Source organism: Hyla sarda, chromosome 10 (genome assembly GCF_029499605.1).
Source record: "Hyla sarda isolate aHylSar1 chromosome 10, aHylSar1.hap1, whole genome shotgun sequence".
In the NCBI taxonomy this organism is placed as follows: Eukaryota; Metazoa; Chordata; class Amphibia; order Anura; family Hylidae; genus Hyla; species Hyla sarda.
This window is the reverse complement of record NC_079198.1, coordinates 8,754,917-8,777,005: the sequence shown is the minus strand read 5'-3', so window position 1 is coordinate 8,777,005 and position 22,089 is coordinate 8,754,917. Positions and strand designations below refer to the sequence as shown.

The 22,089-nt window shown below is 45.2% G+C and overlaps 2 protein-coding genes across 2 annotated transcripts in view; both read left to right on the top strand.

The window, feature by feature from the left end:
• Positions 1 to 8,114: 8,114 nt before the first annotated feature.
• Positions 8,115 to 19,072, top strand: LOC130294208 (uncharacterized). Its single transcript, XM_056543786.1, has 9 exons — positions 8,115 to 8,123; positions 8,362 to 8,481; positions 8,746 to 8,892; positions 9,480 to 9,620; positions 11,432 to 11,545; positions 13,480 to 13,569; positions 15,768 to 15,911; positions 16,687 to 16,824; positions 18,821 to 19,072. Exons 2-9 carry the CDS (start codon positions 8,373 to 8,375, stop codon positions 19,015 to 19,017), a joined length of 1,080 nt encoding a protein of 359 aa, XP_056399761.1. The 5' UTR covers positions 8,115 to 8,123; positions 8,362 to 8,372; the 3' UTR covers positions 19,018 to 19,072.
• A 1,674-nt stretch (positions 19,073 to 20,746) lies between these two features.
• LOC130294272 (phospholipase A2 inhibitor and Ly6/PLAUR domain-containing protein-like) overlaps positions 20,747 to 22,089 on the top strand; it is a 35,170-nt gene continuing 33,827 nt past the window's right edge. Inside the window, exon 1 of the mRNA XM_056543884.1 lies at positions 20,747 to 20,772. Within this exon, the coding sequence (XP_056399859.1) occupies positions 20,747 to 20,772 (26 nt within the window). The remainder of the gene's footprint in view (positions 20,773 to 22,089) is intronic.

Sequence of the window (22,089 nt, the reverse complement as noted above, 5' to 3'; positions counted from 1 at the left end):
CAAGGCTTTGGCCTAGTTATCGTCTTGTAAGCTGCGGAGGTCCTACCTCTTCCAGAGTCAGCAACCCAAGAGAGCGATCAAGATGGCGCAGGTCCCTTATATGGGCAGGGGCCGGCCGTTTTGGATTGGTCCGTAACAACTGTCACTCACCGTTACATTGCATTGTGGGTGAACACGTCACGGGAACCTCCAAAGGTCCTGTAGCAAAACCATAGAGTTCTAAGCTCATCACATGACCCGTAGGTCCTGCTACGCTTGAACAGGTAGACAACTAAATATATACATATATCTATACTTATATTTATACTTATATTGATAAGAACTTCCCTATAGTCATTGACTAACTGAGGGGTGACAAGGGGAACACTACAGAAGAGGGACCCCGACGTCCTAGGGACTGACTATGGGGACCTCTATAAAGGTAATGTATACAATACGGTACCGGGACACCACACAGTCATCCCCCCAGGATCATCCCTGGAGGGGTGCAGAGATTGCACCCAAGCCCTGGTGAAAGACTTGACCCAAATGTCCCTCAGCCCATATAACAAGAGATGGTTTAGATCAGTGTTTCCCAACCAGGGTGCCTCCAGCTGTTGCAAAACTACAACTCCCAGCATGCTGGGAGTTGTAGTTTTGTAAGGAGGCAAACTGGTTGGGAAACGCTGATCTATGTGTACAATGGCCTCTGGACTCCATATTGATTATGGATGTCAGAGGAGAGAAGGGTTGGGCAAGTGTCCCCATGCAAAATACAAGTTTGAGTGTATGCTGTCTGGGCATGCTGGGAGTTGTCGTTTTGCAACAGCTGGGGGCACACTGGTTGGGAAGCACTGGTTTAGATGTCACCTTGCCACATAGGCTAAGCTGACACGGACTGCAGGCCACTTTAAAAAGGGTTAAGCCCTGAGTCCTTGGGTTAAGAGGAGGAGGCTGTGGGTCACCCTATTGGCCAGAGGTCCAGGGCATAGGTCATGTAGGGGAGGGGGTTAATGAGGTGATTTAAACAGGCACCATCTGTCCCACTTGGTAAGATGGCCGACGACCTTTTAGCTCATGTCCGGGAGTGGGAGGTGGAGGAGGAATTCCTTTCTCGGCTGCTTGCCGGTCTGCGGAATTCCCCGACCAAACCAGCATCTGTTTCTTGCCACCAGAGGGCTCCACAGGCCCGAGCATCGTATCTGCCTGACGGCTTCTATCAAGGCAGGTCTGTACATATGGAGGTTTTTTTTTTTGGTTTTTTTTTGGGGGGGGGGGGGGGGGGATGGTTACTGTCGTAATTTAACCCTTCTTGGGCTCTTCCCTATTGTAGTATCGGTGAAATTGTGGGGTGAGCGGTTCCAGGACATAGTGTTATATAGAGGACATTGTGTTATAAAGACGGGGAAGGTTCCTGCAATAATATTAGGAAGTATTACTTTACTGAGGGATTAGTGGATGCATGAAATAGTCTTCCTGCAGAAGTGGAAGCTGCAAATACAGTGAAGGAGTTTAAGCATAGATGGTTATCCTTCATATAAGATAGGGATAGATATAAGGTTATCCTTCATATAAGATAGGGATAGATATAAGGTTATCCTTCATATAAGATAGGGATAGATATAAGGTTATCCTTCATATAAGATAGGGATATGTATAAGGTTATCCTTCATATAAGATAGGGATATGTATAAGGCTATTCTTCATATAAGATAGTGATAGGTATAAGGTTATCCTTCATATAAGATAGGGATAGATATAAGGTTATCCTTCATATAAGATAGAGATAGATATAAGGTTATCCTTCATATAAGATAGGGATAGGCATAAGGCTATCCTTCATATAAGATAGGGATAGGTATAAGGCTATCCTTCATATAAGATAGGGATAGGTATAAGGCTATGCTTCATATAAGATAGGGATAAGCATAAGGCGATCCTTCATATAAGTTAGGGATAGACATAAGGTTATCCTTCATATAAGATAGTGATAGGCATAAGGTTATCCTTTATATAAGATAAAGATAGGTATAAGGCTATCCTTCATATGAGATGGGATAGGCATAAGGCTATCCTTCATATAAGATAGGGATAGGTATAAGGCTATCCTTCATATAAGATAGAGATAAGCATAGGGCTATCCTTCATATAAGATAGAGATAGGCATAAGGCTATCCTTCATATAAGATAGAGATAAGCATAGGGCTATCCTTCATATAAGATAGAGATAGGCATAAGGCTCTCCTTCATATAAGACAGTGATAGGCATAAGGCTATCCTTCATATAAGATAGGGATAGGTATAAGGCTATCCTTCATATAAGATAGAGATAGGCATAAGGCTATCCTTCATATAAGATAGGGATAGGCATAAGGCTATCCTTCATATAAGATAGAGATAAGCATAAGGCTATCCTTCATATAAGATAGTGATAGGCATAAGGCTATCCTTCATATGAGATTGGGATAGGCATAAGACTATCCTTCATATAAGATAGGGATAGGTATAAGGCTATCCTTCATATAAGATAGAGATAGGCATAAGGCTATCCTTCATATAAGATAGAGATAGGCATAAGGCTATCCTTCATATAAGATAGAGATAGGCATAAGGCTATCCTTCATATGAAATAGGGATAAGCATAGGGCTATTCTTCATATAAGATAAGGATAGGCATAAGGCTATCCTTTATATAAGATAGGGATAGGCATAAGGCTATCCTTTATATAAGATAGGGAAAGGCATGTTTCTTTTTTAGGGCTGGATACACAAAACTATAAAATTTGGCTTTAATAGGTCAAGCAGAAGGAGAGGATTTGATATGTTCTACATATAAGCTTATGTGGCGCTGTGTCGGATCAGTCCATTATTGTAGGTAGTGACTGAGCATTGGTTTGGTCCACATTCAGCTAAGAGCAGGACTTTCCTTTGAATTTAGGAGCCAGAATGTTATTATTTTTTTTAAACAATTTATTTATTTTATTTATTTATTAGTTTACTTATTTTGTTTATTTATTTAATTTATTTGTTTTTTAGTTTATTTATTTAGTGTATTTTTTATTTTGTTTCCTTTTTTAGCTATATTTCTTTCTTTATTTATTTGTTTTTTTTTATGTATTTATTTAGTGTATTTTTTTATTTTGTTTACTTATTTATTTATTTACAAAGGCAATATACTGTAGAACATGCGGGTAATGCACTCACCACAAACTTGATCGATGCAAAAACTCTGGGCTATGTTTGATTCAAAGCATGAGGATACACCAACATAGACAGACACACAGGGAGCAAAGGTGGACAGGTGAGGCGGTGAGAACGGTGGACAGGTGAGGCGGTGAGAACGGTGGACAGGAGAGGCGGTGAGAACGGTGGACAGGAGAGGCGGTGAGAACGGTGGACAGGACAGGCGGTGAGAACGGTGGACAGGTGAGGCGGTGAGAACGGTGGACAGGTGAGGCGGTGAGAACGGTGGACAGGTGAGGCGGTGAGAATGGTGGACAGGAGAGCCGGTGAGAACGGTGGACAGGTGAGGCGGTGAGAACGGTGGACAGGTGAGGCGGTGAGAACGGTGGACAGGTGAGGCGGTGAGAATGGTGGACAGGTGAGGCGGTGAGAACAGTGGACAGGTGAGGCGGTGAGAACGGTGGACAGGAGAGGCGGTGAGAACGGTGGACAGGTGAGGCGGTGAGAACGGTGGACAGGTGAGGCGGTGAGAACGGTGGACAGGAGAGGCGGTGAGAACGGTGGACAGGTGAGGCGGTGAGAACAGTGGACAGGTGAGGCGGTGAGAACGGTGGACAGGAGAGGCGGTGAGAACGGTGGACAGGAGAGGCGGTGAGAACGGTGGACAGGAGAGGCGGTGAGAACGGTGGACAGGATAGGCGGTGAGAACGGTGGACAGGATAGGCGGTGAGAACGGTGGACAGGAGAGGCGGTGAGAACGGTGGACAGGAGAGGCGGTGAGAACGGTGGACAGGAGAGGCGGTGAGAACGGTGGACAGGAGAGGCGGTGAGAACGGTGGACAGGAGAGGCGGTGAGAACGGTGGACAGGAGAGGCGGTGAGAACGGTGGACAGGAGAGGCGGTGAGAACGGTGGACAGGAGAGGCGGTGAGAACGGTGGACAGGAGAGGCGATGAGAACGGTGGACAGGAGAGGCGGTGAGAACGGTGGACAGGAGAGGCGGTGAGAACGGTGGACAGGAGAGGCGGTGAGAACGGTGGACAGGTGAGGCGGTGAGAACGGTGGACAGGAGAGGAGGTGAGAACGGTGGACAGGAGAGGCGGTGAGAACGGTGGACAGGATAGGCGGTGAGAACGGTGGACAGGTGAGGCGGTGAGAACGGTGGACAGGAGAGGCGGTGAGAACGGTGGACAGGTGAGGCGGTGAGAACGGTGGACAGGTGAGGCGGTGAGAACGGAGGACAGGAGAGGCGGTGAGAACGGTGGACAGGTGAGGCGGTGAGAACGGTGGACAGGTGAGGCGGTGAGAACGGTGGACAGGTGAGGCGGTGAGAACGGTGGACAGGTGAGGCGGTGAGAACGGTGGACAGGAGAGGCGGTGAGAACGGTGGACAGGTGAGGCGGTGAGAACGGTGGACAGGAGAGGCGGTGAGAACGGTGGACAGGTGAGGCGGTGAGAACGGTGGACAGGTGAGGCGGTGAGAACGGTGGACAGGTGAGGCGGTGAGAACGGTGGACAGGAGAGGCGGTGAGAACGGTGGACAGGTGAGGCGGTGAGAACGGTGGACAGGAGAGGAGGTGAGAACGGTGGACAGGAGAGGCGGTGAGAACGGTGGACAGGAGAGGCGGTGAGAACGGTGGACAGGATAGGCGGTGAGAACGGTGGACAGGAGAGGCGGTGAGAATGGTGGACAGGTGAGGCGGTGAGAACGGTGGACAGGTGAGGCGGTGAGAACGGAGGACAGGAGAGGCGGTGAGAACGGTGGACAGGTGAGGCGGTGAGAACGGTGGACAGGTGAGGCGGTGAGAACGGTGGACAGGTGAGGCGGTGAGAACGGTGGACAGGTGAGGCGGTGAGAACGGTGGACAGGAGAGGCGGTGAGAACGGTGGACAGGTGAGGCGGTGAGAACGGTGGACAGGAGAGGCAGTGAGAACGGTGGACAGGTGAGGCGGTGAGAACGGTGGACAGGTGAGGCGGTGAGAACGGTGGACAGGTGAGGCGGTGAGAACGGTGGACAGGTGAGGCGGTGAGAACGGAGGACAGGAGAGGCGGTGAGAACAGTGGACAGGAGAGGCGGTGAGAACGGTGGACAGGAGAGGCGGTGAGAACGGTGGACAGGTGAGGCGGTGAGAACGGTGGACAGGTGAGGTACACAGGGGCGGCAACAAGTTTCATACACATAGGCACTTCCTCTGACCCGTATTTGTTTATTTTGTTTATTTATTTAGTGTATTTTTTGTTTTATTTACTTATTTATTTAGCTTATTTATTCATTCAATTATTTATTTGGTTTATTTATTAATTAGAAAGGGTACATTTGGTCTTTTTTTATGGATCATTAGGGGAACAGCTAAACATTTATTCCAGGACCCGCGAGCCCCCAAAGAAGACCTGCATTCCCATGTATAACTGTAGGTGACGCACCACAATGTCACCATGATTCGACCCGCATGACAAACTCAGCTCTGCTGCTTCTGAACCTGGTCTTCATGAAATGTGAAATCAAGGTAACATCTCAGGTCATTGCTCTTCCCCGACCCCTTAGTACATCTGTCATAGAATGAATCCAATCGACTGTAAAACTAGTCGCTCCACATTCCTTGACCGCACTGTAAGCAGACAGACAGATCTCCGCTCCCTCCCATAAACCCCTGCAGAATTACGTGAGTATAGAACTGCGCCCCAACGTCCTACCTAAAGGTTCCCCAGGCAAATATGCTTATTCAGTAGAACTGGCCGACCATCTAATGCAGTGTTTCCCAACCAGTGTGCCTCCAGCTGTTGCAAAACTACAACTCCCAGCATGCCCGGACAGCGGTTGGCACACCAGGCACAGCCCGTGCGCACGCCTATGATTAGGCTCTGGAGATCAGTGGGTGTTCCCCTCAGCTGCTCAAGTCCAAAACAGTTTGGCCCTTCTCCAGTCAATCACTCCCTCGGTGCACTGGTCACCTCATCTATCCCCACCTCCACATTCACAGCCACCAGGGCAGGGCCGGCTCCACCTATAGGCAATATAGGCAGCTGCCTAGAGCGCCCTCTTGATGGGGGCGCCGTTCTGCCTTCCGCAAAAGTTATTTTTCCAGGTCCTGACAGCCGCTAAGCTGTCACCCCAGTAGTAAGGTGATTACATAAAGATGGGGTTTGTTACAGTGTGTCACCTAAGTAGTAAGGGAGGAGTCAAGGGGGCTGTAAAATTAGCTTTTGCCTAGGATGGCAAAAATCCTTGCACCAGTCCAGCACTAGGTGCCAAACCTTCTTCTGTAGACCATGTTTGGTTGGGGATCTACCTACCCTGGACTTCCTGTGGGTCACTTTTTGTCATCTCCATCATGAAGTGTCGGTGCCATTCTCTTATGTCTCGCTTGTGCTAGGAACTCCGGCACAAACCCTGGGATCATATTTATCAAGGGTCTGGGGGCACCTCTGGTCATGGGCCCTCAGGTCCAATTCTTTGCATTCTAAACAGACCCTCTACAATAGAACCCAATGACTGACCAGGACCCCACTAATAACTCACGTCTCTGCCTGTAACGTTCCGGTTCTGACGTCAGACCCAATGACGTGACCGATTGTTGTTTTTAGAATTAAACATTTACGCGTAACCTGTGCCTGACGTCTGAGAACTCCAGCACACCTTCTTCTGTGAGGGAAAGGTATGTATGAAGGATGGGCCGCGGTGTCACTCCTACATCTAAACTTCAGCTTCCAGGGTGGATCTTCATCCAACGCTCAGGACCTGGTGGAGAAAAGAACTGCTCAAAGGAGAAGACCTTCTGGAGATGATCTCAGTGGGGATCCTGTGTCTGTTCTCGGCCCTTATACCCATCAGTAAGTAGGACTTTGCTCCCGAGGACTTGTTCTATACTGGACATCACTTTGGGTGTAGTAAACCTTTGAGTTACTTGAGCATAGAACTGAGCCCAAGGTCCTACCTAAAGGTTCTCAAGGCAAAACTGCTTATTCGGTTATTTAATTCAGTGTTTCCCAACCAGTGTGCCTTCAGCCGAGGGCTGTCCAGGCATGCTAAGAGTTGTAGTTTTGCAACAGCTGGAGCCACACTGGTTGGGAAACAATGCTCAATGTGTACGTTGGCCTTCTCTAATCTATGTTGACTCTGGAAGTCAGAGGAGAGAAGGGTTGGGCAAGTGTCCTCATGCAGAATACATGTTTAAGGGTATGCTGTCTGGGCATGCTGGGAGTTGTAGTTTTGCAATGGCTGGAGGCACTTCTTCCCTAGTCATACTGTGTGCCGGGCCACTTCTTCCCCATACATACTGTATGTCTGACCACTTCTTCCCCATACATACTGTATGTCTGACCACTTCTTCTCCATCCATACTGCGTGCCAGGCCACTTCTTCCCCATACATACTGTATGCCGGGCCACTTCTTCCCCATCCATTCCACGTGTCAGGCCCCTTTTCCCCCAGCCATACTATCTGTAGGGCCACTTTTTCCCCAGCTATACTGTGTGTTGGGCCACTTCTTCACCATCCATACTTTGTGTTGGGCCTTTTCTACCATATCCATACTGTTTGTTGGGCCTCTTCTACCATATCCATACTGTGTGTTGGGCTTCTTCTACCATATCCATACTGTTTGTTGGGCCTCTTCTACCATATCCATACTGTGTGTTGGGCTTCTTCTACCATATCCATACTGTGTGTTGGGCCTCTTCTACCATATCCATACTGTTTGTTGGGCTTCTTCTACCATATCCATACTGTTTGTTGGGCTTCTTCTACCATATCCATACTGTGTGTTGGGCCTCTTCTACCCCATCCATACTGCTGGGCCTCTTCTACCCCATCCATACTGTGTGTTGGGCCTCTTCTACCCCATCCATACTGTGTGTCTGGCTACTGTTTCCCCAGCCACACTCCAGGCAGTGATTAGCAGACCGGGCCTTCAATCCCGAGAACAGTTGGCCTCATAAGGTGGTGGCCAGAGCATTCCGAGGTAAGAGATTGGCACGGTGATGAAGGTTGCCGTGGGTCCCAGTGGTCAGACCCTCTCCCCCACTGGCTCAGACACTTATTCCCTATGCTGTTAAAGACTACCACAAGAGGGCAGAGTTTTAGGGCAAAGGCTTCTGCAGTAATATTAGAAAGTCTCGAAAAAGAAGACAACGGGTCAACAATAGAAATATTGAACTTTTCCTAGGAGTAGCAGATAAATGATCACAATACTTCCGCAGGTGATGCCCTGATGTGTCCAGAATGCAGGACTACAAACTCATTATCCTGCATCGGGAACAACGTGACGTGTCAGAAGAATTATCTATGTGCCACGTCCTACACAGAGATGGTGAACGGTGGTAAGTTGTGTAGACAGGTAGTGCGCGTGGGTGTATGAAATGTGTGTGCAAGCCTATGTCAGCGTATTTCAACCAGGGTGCCTCCAGCTGTTGCAAAACTACAACTCCCAGCATGCCCGGACAGCCAACGGCTGTCCGGGCATGCTGGGAGTTGTAGTTTTGCAACAGCTGGAGGCACCCTGGTTGGTAAACACTGGTCTATGTAAAGGTTGACCACCAATGCCATGATAAACTATAATGGCTCTTCTCTACATATATTCGCAGACGGAACCTCATCATCGGAGCTTATCCTCTCATGTGCGCCGATCAGTCAGTGCAACCATACAGGGAAGATCAGCCTCCCTACCGGGAAGATGTGGATGTCCACCTCATGTTGTAGTTCTGACAACTGTACATCCCCCATTGTCCCAGGTGAGTACCCATTCTTCCTTTTTCTTCCCATCACATAATTTCCCCTGACGATGCTGCACGTGTTATTGGTGAAACATGTTGGGGGGGGGGGGAGGAAAAACATTGTTGTTCATTTTAATATCCAGCACTAATTTTAGCAAGACCCCAAATACATACTGTAGGTACATAATCCAGAAGCTGATTTCTTCCAAAAACAGCGTCACCCCTGTCCTCAGGTCGTGAGTGGTATTATAGCTCAGTTTTACTGAATGGAGCAAAGTTGTAATACCACACACTGATTTAAAAAAAAAAAAAAAAAGTTTTTAACTGGAGTATCCCTTTAAAGGATTATGTTCAGCCCCCACTAAACTGAACCTACAACTCACTGCATACTGCTTATACATTGATCTCAATTATAATACAGTATGCAGGGAGCTCCCTCTAGTGGTGGCTGTGTTCTTAGAAAATTGTCATATTTAACTCTATGTCTCTGCAGTGGATTTGGAGCTCTGTATCAGTTTGTACCATACATGTTAAATATTGGAAATAGATATGGGCTCATTCTATGTAACAATAACACTTCTTTGTATTTGAATCCTGCATTTCAGCGCCATCTTTCAGTTCACAGCCCAATGAGTTGATGTGTCCCAGCTGCCAGGCGCCTGATTCGGACTATTGTTACACGGGCGATACCTCACCATGCTATGGGGACGAGAATGTCTGCGTTCTACATGTTACAACAAGAGACGGTAAATTACTTTTTTTTTAATACAGTTTATAGAAATTCTCAATTTTGAACCATCTGTAGTAAAATATAAGAAATAAGGGGGAGATTTATCAAAACCTGTCTAGAGGAAGTTGCCGAGTTGCCCATAGCAACCAATCAGATCGTCATGGCCATGCCCCCTCAATGCAAGTCTATGGGAGGGGGCATTATACACCTCCCCTCCAGCTCTATCTGTATACTGCTTCTATCTCTATGGAATCAAGATATATAGTAGTTATACACTTCCCCTCCAACTCTATCTATAAACTGCTGCTGCTATCTCTATGGGTTCAGGATATATAGTAGTTATACACCTCCCCTCCAGCTCTATCTGTATACTGCTGCTATCTCTATGGGATTCGGATATATAGTAGTTATACACCTCCCCTCCAGCTCTATCTGTATACTGCTGCTATCTCTATGGGATCAGGATATATAGTAGGCATACACCTCCCCTCCAGCTCTATCTGTATACTGCTGCTATCTCTATGGGATCACAATATATAGTAGTTTTATATCTCCCCTTTAGCTCTATCTCTATACTGCTTCTATCTCTATGGGATCAGGATATATAGTAGTTTTATACCTCCCCTTTAGCTCTATCTCTATACTGCTTCTATCTCTATAGGATCAGTATATATGGAAGTTGTACACCTCCCCTCCAACTCTATCTGTATACTGCAGCTGCTACCTCTATGGGATCAAGATATATAGTAATTGTACACCTCCCCTCCAACTCTATCTGTATACTGCAGCTGCTATCTCTGTGGGATCAGGATATACAGAATGGGGGGGATTCATCAATCTATATAGAGTCATTTTAGGTGTATTTTCTTGCGCAAAATCTTGAGCAAGGATATTTCCTGCGTTCTTTTTGTGCGTCTTTTTTGGTGGAACTTTTTCTAAAGATGTCACCCTTCAGGTGTACCGTGGAGCCGTTTTTCTGGTAGACATGAATTTATTAACTGCGCCTTTTTTTTTTTGGCGCAAAAAAAGGAAGCAAGTGTAATTTTCTTGTGCAAATATACACCAGCTCCGAGCACACGTACAAGTCTGCCTTATATTTTTTTTTCAAGAGCTGAGATGGGCTGGATTCTATGGCTGGGTTCACACTACGGTTTGTAACTACGGCTCCCGTATACGGCTGGGAGGATGGGTGGGCGGGGCTTAATCGCGGCGCCCGCAGTCAGCCGTATTCGGGAACCGTATTTAATGCAAGTCTATGAGCCGACCGGAGTGAGCCACAGCCTCCGGTCGGCTGCGTTTTTGGCCGTATGTGGTTTCCCGACCGCAAGCAAAAACGTAGCCGGAGGCTGCGGTTCATTCCGGTCGGCTCATAGACATACATTAACTATGGTTCCCGAATACGGCTGAGTGCGGGCGCCGCGATTAAGCCCCGCCCACCCATCCTCCCAGCCGTATACGGGAACCGTAGTTACAAACCGTAGTGTGAACCCAGCCTATTACTGCACATCATTCACAGAGACCCGTGCGCAAGTTTAGTAAATTTTGCGCAGCTAAATGACAAATACACGCAGCAGAAAGGTGTAAAAAAAAAAACTCTACCATACACTGATGTTGATGAATCCCCCCCCCTATGTATACACCTCCCTGTCAGCTCTATCTGTATACTGCTGCTTCATTTTTCAGAGACCTTTTCAAAAAGTTAAAGAAGCGATCTGATTGGTTGCTATGGGCAGCTGGTCAACTTTTCCTCTGGGCAGGTTTTGATAAATCTCCCCCTACGTTTTTACACATTTCTATTATATATGTGCTCATCCCTTGTATACACAGGCAGGAGCTCCTCATTCCGGGGTTGCGCTGTGCAGAGCTCTATATGCGGGACTCATCAGGTATACAGTGTGAACGGAAGCGCCATCACCCACGACCTGACCTGCACTTGTGGAGGTGAATGATCCTTTTTACTGCACTTAGAGATAGAGGAAGCTGCATTTTATGTTTTTATTGTGTTTTATTACAAATTCATAAGTCACATGATCTCCATGGGCGCGGCCGTGCTGCAGTGGGTGGATGGAGAGCAATACTTCAGTAAATACCTTCCGTCCTGCTATCACCCACTGGAGCATAGTCACGCCCCCTGGAGACCATGTGACTTATGACATATTGTCTCCGACCACATGGAACACTGGGAAAGGTCAAAAGACAACAGTAAAATAAAAAGACTTGTGCTACAGCACTTCCGGGTGTGGGTCCAGGGCATGAAAACAGGAAGAAGTAATAATAGAAACAAATTACACAGTAGTATAACAGGGACCAGCATCCTTTAGGGGTTAAAGGGGTACTCCACCCCTAGACATCTTATCCTCTATCCAGTATAAGCAATCAAAAGATTGCTTAGAATAGTCCTATATGGGATGTGAAAAAGTGTGAATAAAATAATAAAAGAAAGTTTATTAAAGAGGTACTCCACCCCTAGACATCATATCCCCTATCCAGTATAAGCAATCAAAAGATTGCTTAGAATAGTCCTATATGACATGTTAAAAAGTGTGAATAAAATAATAAAAGAAAGTTTATTAAAGGGGTACTCCATCCCTAGACATCATATCCCCTATCCAGTATAAGCAATCAAAAGATTGCTTAGAATAGTCCTATATGGGATGTTAAAAAGTGTGAATAAAATAATAAAAGAAAGTTTATTAAAGGGGTACTACACCCCTAGACATCTCGTTTAGAGCGTCAGGTGCAGCACCTGGGGCTCATGATGTCACAGTCACGCCCCGCTGTCACTGCCACGCCCCCTCAATGCGAGTCTATGGGAGGGGGCGTGGCGCTGCCACGCCCCCTCCCATAGACTTACATTGAGGGGGCGTGGCCGTGACATCACGAGCGTGGCGCGGCCGTGACATCACGAGCCTCTGGGGCTGCACCTGATGGTCTAAACGAACACAGGGGGCATCAGGGAGATCCTTTTGGATATCCTTTGGATAGGGGATAAGATGTCTAGGGTCGTAGTACCCCTTTAATAAACTTTCTTTTATTATTTTATTCACACTTTTTAATATCCCATAGGGGACTATTCTAAGCAATCTTTTGATTGCTTATACTGGATAGGGGATAAGATGTCTAGGGTCGTAGTACCCCTTTAATAAACTTTCTTTTATTATTTTAGTCACACTTTTCAATATCCCATAGGGACTATTCTAAGCAATCTTTTGATTGCTTATACTGGATAGGGGATAAGATGTCTAGGGGTGTAATACCTCATTAATAAACTTTCTTTTATTATTTTATTCACACTTTTTAACATCCAATAGGGGACTATTCTAAGCAATCTTTTGATTGCTTATACTGTTCAGTCCTAAACCTTGGCATAGCATTGATCAGGGAATTCGGTGCTCTGCTTGTACAGTCTGCCTGAGGCAGACTGTATTAGCAGAGTGACTATGGCCAACATGCAGGCTTTTAGAAGGCCTCCAGCTATCCTCTTGACTTATCAGATCCGCCACATCGCACTGTGGAGTTCGCAATCAGACCTTCAAAGCCTTCGGCACAAAAACACGGAGAGAACATACACGCCAGCGGTCGTGCAGATGTCCGTAGTTTAACCCTTTAGATGCCGCAAATAATGGTGCACATGGCACAGACATGCCACGTGCACCATTATTTGCGGCATCTACAGGGTTAAATTACAGACATCCGCACGACCGCCTCTCTCCGTGTTCTCTCCATGTTTTTGTGGGTTTCCTCGTGGTACCCTGGTTTCCTCCCACACAAGGTCGGAATATGAACCCCAACAGGGACTGATGTGAGGATCTCTGTACAGCGCTGGGGAATATGTCAGTGATATAAAATGAATAAAATAATCCTTCATTTTACAGGAACTCTCACACCCACAAAATGTTCTGACACCAATGTCACCTGCGCTGCGGGCACCGTCTGTGCCACTGTCCGGGCCGTCACTACTATAGGTAAGAAAAAAGGAGTCATTGAAAATCTACCCAAATCTTTACCCGTTTCCCATGACGTCTCCACTCCTTTCAGTTCCCCCACTACTCCTTATCCTAATGGGTTTCCCGTTTAGGAAAACTAATTTTACACCCTCTAATTTGACAGAGTTTCTTGGAAACAGCACCACTTTAATGGAAGGCTGTGTCTGGTATTGCAGCCTTATTAATTGGATGGGGCAGATCTGCAATACCAGACATACTAACTGCTGCTTCTAGAAAAGCAGTTCCCTTATAATTCTGAACAATCCCCTCCAGCTCTATCTGTATACTGCTGCTATCTCAATGGGAACAGGATATATATAATAGTTATAGACCTCCCCTCCACCTCTATCTGTATACTGCTACTAATATCTGTATAAGATTAGGATATATAGTAGTTATACACCTACCCTCCACCTCTATCTGTATACTGCTACTAATATCTCTATAAGATTAGGATATATAGTAGTTAATGCAAGTTGTGGAGTCCGCTTCACACTGAACGTCCAAATGGCTCACCTGTGCCACGGACCGGCCGGTTCCGCCCTCGGCCCACAATCCAATTGAAAAAAGAAGAAGGTCCGGCACTTCGGGTGAAGGATAAAACCAGCTTTCCTTTATTCAAACCTTGACACAGTTCACATACAGAACAACATCTGACGCGTTTCGCCGAGTCTACGATTAAGCCCCAACGTGGGCGAAACGCGTCAGATGTTGTTCTGTATGTGAACTGTGTCAACGTTTGAATAAAGGAAAGCTGGTTTTATCCTTCACCCGAAGTGCCGGACCTTCTTCTTTTTTCAGATATATAGTAGTTATACACCTACCATCCACCTCTATCTGTATACTGCTGCTGCTATCTCTATGGGATCAGGGTATATAGTAGTTGTACACCTCCCCTCCAGCTCTATCTGTATACTGCTGCTGCTTCTATCTCTATGGGATCAGGGTATATAGTAGTTGTACACCTCCCCTCCAGCTCTATCTGTATACTGCTGCTTCTATCTCTATGGGATCAGGATATATAGCAGTCATACACCTCCCCTCCAGAGCTCTCTGTATACTGCTGCTGCTATCTCTATTGGAACAGGATATAGCTAATAGTAATAAACCTCCCCTCCAGCTCTATCTGTATACTGACATAGTTTCTTGGAAACAGTGCCACTTTAATGGAAGGCTATGTCTGGTATTGCAGCCTATTTAAATGGATGGGGCTGATGTGCAATACCAGACATACTAACTGCTGCTTCTAGAAAAGCAGTTTCTTTATAATTCTGAACAATCCCCTCCAGCTCTATCTGTATACTGCTGCTATCTCTATGGGATCAGGATATATAGCAGTCATACACCTCCCCTCCAGTGCTCTCTGCATACTGCTGTCGCTATCTCAATGGGAACAGGATATATATAATAGTTATACACCTCCCCTGCAGCTCTATCTGTATACTGCTGCTAAAATGTCTATAAGATTAGGATATATAGTAGTTATATGCCTCCCCTCCAGCTTTATCTGTATACTGCTGCTGCTATCTCCATGGACTCAGTATGTATACTAGTTATACACCTCCCCTCCAGCTCTATCTATATACTGCTGCTAATATCTCTATGTGCTCAGGGTATAGAGTAGTTATACACCTCCCCTCCAGCTCTATCTATATACTGCTGCTAATATCTCTATGTGCTCAGGGTATAGAGTAGTTATACACCTCCCCTCCAGCACCAGCAGCCTAACTACATGACCAGGTGCAGTGATGAGGCTCGACCCCCCCTCTCTCTCTCTCTCTCTCTCTCTCTCTCTCTCTCTCTCTCTCTCTCTCTCTCTCTCTGCAAGGACAGAAGGTTTATTGAAAATGTAGGCAGCATTAGGAAACCATTTCAGTGATGGAATTGCAATCAATATGGCTGAAAATCCACGCCTGCCACATCAGCCTAAACAGGTAAGCACAAGGCATACACAAGAACCTCTACATTATTCTCTAATAGCCTATGATACACTATATAACCAGCATAAACGATTATTTCCTGGAGTTGCAGTGAATCTCAGCACATCACGTCAGGCTCCTTCACAGAGACATCCGATTGATGGACAATTCCTTGAAGACCTTAGTATATTTTTGCCTCTTTTGCCCTATATGACTTAGTAATAAATCTAATTTCCACTTTTAATATATGTGATGTAGGTGACGCCAGCTCTGAAAGATTTACCAAAACGTGTTCCCCAATAAACCAATGTGGTGTATCCGGAACTGCGAGTATCCCCAAGGGCAAGATGAAGATAATGACTGTGTGCACCATGGAGAGCTGCACTTTACCCTTCCCTGAGTGTAAGTCACCACTCACAATGTAAATCTATGCAAGAAATTCCTAAAGCAACCACTAGGTGGCGACACAGATTTATATATATATATATATATATATATATATATATATATATATATATATATATATATATATATAATTTTCTCTCACTAAAATATTATTTGCCGTGTGGTCAGGTTTGGAATTACAAGTAGTCTATAATTATTCTATAATTAGTAACAACTAACCATTAACTAATGTATGGGTGCAACAATGTAGCAAAGTAGAATCATTTTACCCAACAAAATTTAACAGTGTAGATTTCTATCAGTAACAAGAATTCTCCACAAGAAAGTCAAATATATTGTGTAAGATTGAAGAGAATGGTTCCCCTTTCCTTTTCTAGAAACAGCGCCACCCTTGTCCACAGGCTGTGTCTGGTATTGCATCATTGCAGCAGTTCTGTAAAGGGGTACTCCACTGCCCCAGCGTTCGGAACATTTTGTTCCGAACGCTGGGTGCGGGCTGCGGGGGGGTCGTGATGTCACGCCACGCCCCCTCAATGCAAGTTTATGGGAGGGGGCGTAGCACGCCCCCTCCCATAGACTTGCATTGAGGGGGCGTGACCATGACGTCATGACCCCCGCAGCCAGCATTCCAAAATGTTCAGAACGCTGGGGCAGTGGAGTACCCCTTTAAATAAGACTATAAACTGCAATACCAGACTCACCCAGGGGACATGATGGGGCTATTTCTGGAATAATACAAACTTGAAAATTCTTTAATTTTTCTTTCCTAAAGTTCCAAATGAGAAAACCGACGTTAACGGCGTCACATGTCGGAAGTGCATATCGGCAGAATCTGACTGCTACACCGCAGAAACGATGCAATGTACTGGGGATGAGCGCGCCTGTCTGCTACAGAGTACAGAACTCACCGGTAAGTCACAGAAAATGTTACACCTTGTTAACCCCTTAAAGGGGTACTCTGCCCCTAGACATCTTATCCCCTACATCCCGGCCACGCCCCCTCAATGCAAGTCTATGGGAGGGGGCGTGACGGCCGTCACGCCCCCCTTCCGTAGACTTGTATTGAGGGGACGTGGCCGGGAGGTCATGAGCAGGGCCCGGCCGTGATGTCGCGAGCCTCCGGCGCTGCACCTGACGCTCTAAACGAACGCCGGATGCAGCAGGGAGATTGTGGGGGTCCCCAGCGGCTGGACCCCCATGATCAGACATCTTATCGCCTATCCTTTGGATAGGGACTAAGATGTCTAGAGGTTGAGTATCCCTTTAAGGAGATCGTGTTTTTTATTTTTTTTTTCACTTTAATTATTCCCTCCTCACCTTCTAATGCTTTCAACCCCCCCCCCCCCCCCAAACCCATATAGGACCTGTTTTTTGCCTCACCAATTGTACTTAGTAATGACATCAGTCATTTTACTACTAAATCAACCAAAAAAAAAAAAAATATATATATATATATATATATATATTATATTTTTTTTTTGGGGGGGGGGGGTTAGATTTAGAAAACAAAAAACAAAAAATATGGTGCTTCTGTATCTACCCGGTGCACTTTACGGTAAAAATTACACCTTATCTTTATTCTATAGGTCCATACGACTACAGTTATACCCAATTTATATAGGTTTTGTTTAATTTTACTACTTTAAAAAAATTATCACTTTTTGTATAAAAATGAGTATGCTTAAAATCGTCCTCTTGTGACCCCTATAACACTTATTTTTCCGTATACAGGGCTGTATGAGTGTAATTTTTTGTGCAATGATCTGTATCTTTTATCGGTAACATTCGGAGGTGTATAACTACTATATATACTGATTCCATAGAGATAGCAGCAGTATACAGATAGAGCTGGAGGGGAGGTGTATAACTACTATATATACTGATTCCATAGAGATAGCAGCAGTATACAGATAGAGCTGGAGGGGAGGTGTATAACTACTATATATACTGATTCCATAGAGATAGCAGCAGTATACAGATAGAGCTGGAGGTGAGGTGTATAACTACTATATATACTGATCCCAGAGATAGCAGCAGTATACAGATAGAGCTGGGGGGTGTATAACTACTATATATCCTGATCCTATAGAGATAGCAGCAGTATACAGATATAGCTGGAGGGGAGGTGTATAACTACTATATATCCTGATCCCATAGAGATAGCAGCAGTATACAGATAAAGCTGGAGGGAAGGTGTATAACTACTATATATCCTGATCCCATAGAGATAGCAGCAGTATACAGATAAAGCTGGAGGGAAGGTGTATAACTACTATATAGCCTGATCCCATAGAGATAGCAGCAGTATACAGATAGAGCTGGAGGGGAGATGTAGAACTACTATATATCCTGATCCCATAGAGATAGCAGCAGTATACAGATAGAGCTGGAGGGGAGATGTAGAACTACTATATATCCTCATCCCATAGAGATAGCAGAAGCAGTATACAGATAGAGCTGGAGGGGAGATGTAGAACTACTATATATCCTGATCACATAGAGATAGCAGCAGTATACAGATAGAGCTGAAGGGGTGGGGTCTGTGATCTGCTAGGAGGGATATTATAGGTGATGATGTCATACTGTAGTTCACAGGTAGTCAGCTGACCACTTCCTTTGACACAATAAAGCGTCACAGTATAATAACCCGATGACAGGGTGTCCTGTCCAATCCATCAGCCATAACCTATAGCAGTGGTCTACAAACTGTGAACCTCTGGATGTTGCAAAACTACAACCGACGGGGTGCTGGGAGATCACTGCTATAGACCTAGAAGACAAGTGTATGAAATGCCAACAGCTCCCCCACAGGGCATAAAAGGTATTACACAGTTTGTGTTATATGATGCACTTTATTTCCTTTATACATTTATATAAAGGATACATTTTCTTTACCTTCCCCATAGGAAAAACCAAAGCCTCGGTAGCCATGCGGAGTTGCACCACAAAGAACATCTGTGACCTCACCAGGCAGGACTACACCGTGGACGGAATAACGTCAGCCACGAAATTCACCTGCACCAGCGGGACAGGTTCGATGTGCAGAAGCCTCGTCCCCCTGTCTGTGGTCTCTCTACTCATCCTGAAATATCTGACTAGATAAGGACCCCGGGAGTAGAACCAAAAGGATTTTGGGGAGATTTATCAAAACCTGTGCAGAGGAAAAGGTGACCAGAGGCCTTTCTAAAAATATAAGAAGTGATCTGATTGGTTGCTATGGGCAACTGGTCACCTTTTCCTCTGCACAGGTTTTCATAGATCTTCCTTTATTGTAGTAAATATTTAGATCTATTAATATTTATTATTGGGAATGATGGGACGTTTCATCCATGTTTCTCTCTGCTATAAGTGTTATGTTGCTGACTGAGTCTTACGCCCCCTGCAGGTGTTTTGGTTGCAGAGTGGCGGGTGCACTAATAAAGCCTTTTATCTTTTTTTTATTTAATGTTATATCTTTCCATATTACCACATCTAGTTCCCACCTGAGAAGTAATTCCATCATTGTGGCCACTCATTACGTCTCTGTGGGTAGGACCATCTCCTTCCTCCCCGGACCCCCTCCTGGATTTACAGTGAGGTCAGACGTGCTCTCCTTACCCTCAGCCTGCAGTTTCTTGCTGGTGGTATCCCCTTCCCCAAGCAATACTGCAAATCATTGGTTCCACAATACATTATATGGTAAAATGAGGGATCACAGGTCATCAGGTGAAGAGGTACCTGCTCAAATTGTCAATATTGTTTGGAAAGAAACAAGCTGAAGCACGACTTTTATATATGACTCGATAAAACACCCAACAGGACGTACAAATATACAAAACCAAGCAAGATGCTCACTACAGAAAACAGCAGCTTTCACTAACTTCCTTCTCATTTTTATGGGCCCCATCACCAATGAATCGGCCAACAACAAATCAACTGAGCAACAAGCCAACCAACAAATATACCTATCAATCAACTAACCATCTGACCAACCAACCAATCATCCAACCAACCAACTTACATATCAATCAACTAACTAACAATCTGACCAACCAACCAATCAACCAACAAAGTTACATATCAATCAACTAACTAACAATCTGACCAACCAACCAATCATCCAACCAACAAACTTACATATCAATCAACTAACTAACAATCTGACCAACCAACCAATCATCCAACCAACCAACAAACTTACATATCAATCAACTAACTAACAATCTGACCAACCAACCAATCATCCAACCAACCAACAAACTTACATATCAATCAACTAACTAACCATCTGACCAACCAACCAATCATCCAACCAACCAACAAACTTACAGATCAATCAACTAACTAAACATCTGACCATCCAACCAAGTGATCAATCAACTAACTATACAGGAACTTATGTGCACTACTGTGGTAGATGTAGACAATAACGTATGACAAACCCTCAAAACTGATGTTAAAATTGAGACATTAGCCAGTATATCCTTGTATGAAAGACGTACCTGAGTCCGCACCCCAACACCAAGGTTTCTCAAGTGGCACGGGACCTAATGCTAAACCTAACTGTGCCGTATGGGCAAAACCAGGGGCCAGTGGGCAATTACAGCAGCAGTAGGTCCAACTCACAGCCTCCTCTCAGTTACCTCCAGTGCTTGTGCCCAGCCAGATTTATATGTATATTTTTTTAATAAAAATCCATAATCAAGTACAACATACGATGTCACTTATTACTGTATGTAAACAAGCAGCTATAGATCTCCATTATTATTATCCCTTCTACTTTTGCTTCACTAAAAGGAAGTGAGTACATCGTGGCATAACGTGACCTTTGTTCTTCGTACCTACCTACCCCCATGGTATCTTATCGAAGTTTAGATACGTAAGAGTTTCCTAGGCTGATTATCTGAGCAGGATGTGATAATGGCGACATCTTCCCTACAACACATATATTGTACTATAGATTATATGATGCTGGAAAATACTGATACAGGGATTCCGTATTCTCCATACGATGTTGCTCTTTTGCTCTACACATGAAGAACACGCGACACTTTCTATGTATTGATTTATTAACAAGTTCCATTGATGTTCCTCTCCTCTCAGTTGGTGTAACATCGGCGGTCCGTGTCCGCCATTATACTACCTTATGAGCACGGACATGGGGTCACTCGTGCTTCTCGTGAAGTTCTCCAGCCTCTTCCCCACTCCCATCTCTGTCTGTTGCTGCTGTTCCTGGCTTTGTCCATAAGTTGAGTGCACACTCACTCTCTGCATCTTAAAGGACCACTGTACGCACCCAAACGTGTCCCAAGCTAATTCCCTTTGGTCACCAGGTGTGATAGGAATAGCAATAAGCTTCCTACATGTCTAGTATTCCAATGAAATTGTTCTTACTGTGTATGACCCTGTCTGGCTTCCTTGCCTTCATCCCTGCTGCTGTCTTTTCTGTATATTATCTCAGCTTAAAGGGGTACTCCGCTGCTCAGCGTATGGAACGCTGGAGCTGGCGCCAGGAGCTTGTGTTGTCATAGCCCTGCCCGCTCAATGCAAGACTATAGGAGGGGGCGTGACAACTGTCACGTCCCCTCCTATTGTCTTGCATTGAGGGGGTGGGGCATGACATCATGAGGGGGCAGGGCTATGATGTCACAAGCTCCCGGCGCCAGCTCCAGCGTTCGGAACAGTTTGTTCCAAACGCTGAGTAGCGGAGTACCCCCTTTAAGCTGAGGGTACTGTTCCAAATCCTGAGCAGCGGAGTAACCCTTTAAGGGGGTACTCCACTGGTCAGCATTCGGAAGTAAATGTGCAGAATGTTGTTTTAGCTTTTTTTGTTTTAGCCACGCCCCCTCAATACAAGTCTATGGGAGGGGGCGTGATGGCCCAAGGAATAAAATATACATAGAGATACAATTTGGTATACCTAGATAGTATTGCTATATATATATATATATATATATCTCTATCTATCTATCTATCTATCTATCTATCTATCTATATATATATATATATATACATACACACACACACAACACAACGGGAGCCAGCCATGGACAAAAATATACGTCCGTGATCGTTAAAGGGGTACTCCACTGGAAAACATTTTTTCTTTTTAAATCAACTGGTGCCAGAAATGTTAAACAGATTTGAAAATTTATAGTAGTAAGAGAAGAGTGGGTGGGCACTGCTGAAAAAATGA